Raw genomic sequence first — 2697 nt, forward strand, 5'->3', positions numbered from 1 at the left:
TTTTCCACCTGAGCATCTATATTATTCCAGAACTACCTTGTTGAGAAAACAAAACAAAACAAAACACTCCTTTACTTTCCCTATTGAATTTTCTTGATGCATTTGTAGAACATCAGTTCAACACACATGCATGAGTTTAGGACCAGACTTTATTGAATTCTGTTGATTTAGCCTTACACCAACATCACACTGTCCTGATTAAAGGACTTCATAGCATGTCTTTCATGCCCTGTACTGTAGGCCTTCCAACTTGGTTCATTTTTTTCAAGATTGTTTTTACTGCTTTGCCCCTTGGCTTTTCCAGTTAAATTTTAGAAGGAACACTTTGGTTTCTGCAAAATGTGTGTTGAGATTAAGATTGGCAATGCGTTTACATACAGATAAATTTGAGAACAATTGTATCTTAAGAATATTGAATTTTCTAATTCATGAACATGGTATATTGTGCCATGGTATTTTACGGCTTTTAAATTCTATTTTAAATGAATGTTAAAATGTCTTGTTCTCCCATTCTTTGCTGTTAACCTGCAGAAATGCAGTTGATTCATGCAGATGGATCATGTGCCCTGTAACCTTGTCAAATTTACTTATTCTAGTAGTTGTTCTGTTCTAATAGTTGAGGATTTTTTAGCATTCTCTATGTAAACCATCATGGTATCTGTATATAAAGGTCATTTTATTTCTTTAGTTTCAATCTGTGTCTTTTTTCTTATAGTTTTAAAATGCAAAGTTGTCGAACCAGAGGCCGAAGACGGAATCTGACAAGATGGCCAGGCTGCCCCGCAGGATCATCAAGGAAACTCAGCATTTGCTGGCAGAACCAGTTCCTGGCATTAAAGCAGAACCAGATGAGAGCAATGCCCGTTATTTTCGTGTGGTCATTGCTGGTCCCCAGGATACCCCTTTTGAGGGAGGGACTTTTACACTTGAACTATTTCTTCCAGAAGAATATCCAATGAGAGCACCTAAAGTACATTTCATGACCAAAATTTATCATCCTAATGTAGACAAGTTGGGAAGAATATGTTTAGATATTTTGAAAGATAAATGGCCCCCAGCACTGCAGATCCGCACAGTTCTGCTCTCGATCCAGGCTTTGTTAAGTGTTACTGATCCAGACGACCCATTAGCAAATGATGTAGCGGAGCGGTGGAAGACCAATAAAGCCCAAGCCATAGAAACAGCTAGAGCATGGACTAGGCTATATGCCATGAATAATATTTAAGTTGATCTGATTATCAAGTTTGTGTCACTTCTCCTGTTCTGCCAAGACTTCTTCCTTTTTTGTTTGCATTTAATGGACACGGTCTTAGGAATATTACAGAATAAAAGCCCAGACATTTAAAAAAAAAAAAAAGAAGTTGGGGCTGGGGATTTAGCTCAGTGGTTCCAGCGCCTGCCTTGCAAACGCAAGGACCAGAGTTCGATCCCTGGTACCAAAAAACCCCAAAAAAACCCCAAAACAAACAAACAAACAAAAAAGTAAAGTTGTCATACAAAAACTGACCATATTAAGTAGGTACAAGTTGATAAGTTTCAAAATGCACATAGAACCACAAATCATCACCACAATCAAGATAATGAACACATCCATTACACTCAAGTTTCTTCGTGCTTTGTATACTCATGCTGTTCTATATTCCCACCTTCTTATGCCTTTTATTTCTTTAACTGGCCTTGCCACCTCGGCTAGCGCTCCATGTTACATAAGCAAGATGAAAGAGGATGCAACATTGCAGAGTCAGTAAACATTAAAAGGATAATAAGGGAATATTATGAATACCTTTAGGGCAAGGTTTGGTAACTTAGGTTAAACTTCCTTCCTAAGTAAAACTCACTGAAACTGAAGCTAAAAGAAATGGAAAGTCTGAATTTATCTGTATTCACTAAAGATATTGAATTCATTATCAAAGCAATATTCTGTATCTTGAAAGAGGTTTTTTTATACATGTGCATTAGTTTGCCACAACTCATTCACTGGTTGTTCAATTGAGATTTATTATTTCATTTTATGTAAATTTAATTTTTAAAAATGTACCATAAACAAATTTTTAAAATGATAGGCATGCTAAAGTATTTAGAAAGAAATATTTTTGGTCTGGAATTTACTTTTATATTTAGCAAAATAATATGAATTGATGAATAGATAGGAAGATACAAAGATGGAGTGTGTGGTAATACAAAGTAGAATAAAATATAAATTGTCAAAACTAGAAGAAATAAAGAACTAAAAGCTTAAATGGCTTTACTATTGATTTCTATCAAATACCAAACAAAAAAGAATGCCAGTACTACACAAACACTTTTAGAAAATAGAAAAGAAAGAAATGCTTCCCAGCTTGAGTTCTAGCTGCCCTACAACAAGAAGAAATGAATAATGTTCTCAGAGTAAAGGATGTATAAATTTAAGCCTTACCAAGAGTAAGTGGTTTCCTTCTTCCAAGGACTGAATGCTCTCTCATTTCTGCCCATTTGGGATCATTTTCCATTGACTTCAAATAGTTGCTTTTCTATATTTTGCTCACAGGTTATAACAACCAGCCCAATCTAAATTATTCCTCCATCATCTGAACTAGAACTCCTACTTGTATTTATGCTTACCCCAAATTTTTAGAAAGACATTATGCTTTACTAATATTTAAGATAATGGCGGAGAATGTTGAAGCTCAGCCCACATATTGGATGGTCACGTGTCAA

General features: G+C 35.3%; 1 protein-coding gene across 1 annotated transcript; it reads left to right on the plus strand.

The window, feature by feature from the left end:
• The first annotated feature begins 766 nt into the window (after positions 1–766).
• LOC101709837 (ubiquitin-conjugating enzyme E2 N) lies at positions 767–1341 on the plus strand. Its single transcript, XM_013073222.3, has one exon. The coding sequence runs from the start codon at positions 767–769 to the stop codon at positions 1223–1225; it is 459 nt and encodes a 152-aa protein (XP_012928676.1). The 3' UTR covers positions 1226–1341.
• The last annotated feature ends 1356 nt before the right edge of the window (positions 1342–2697 follow it).

The sequence above is a fragment of the Heterocephalus glaber genome, unplaced genomic scaffold (genome assembly GCF_053883595.1).
Source record: "Heterocephalus glaber isolate CG9 unplaced genomic scaffold, H.glaber_assembly_v1.0 deba00001472, whole genome shotgun sequence".
In the NCBI taxonomy this organism is placed as follows: Eukaryota; Metazoa; Chordata; class Mammalia; order Rodentia; family Bathyergidae; genus Heterocephalus; species Heterocephalus glaber.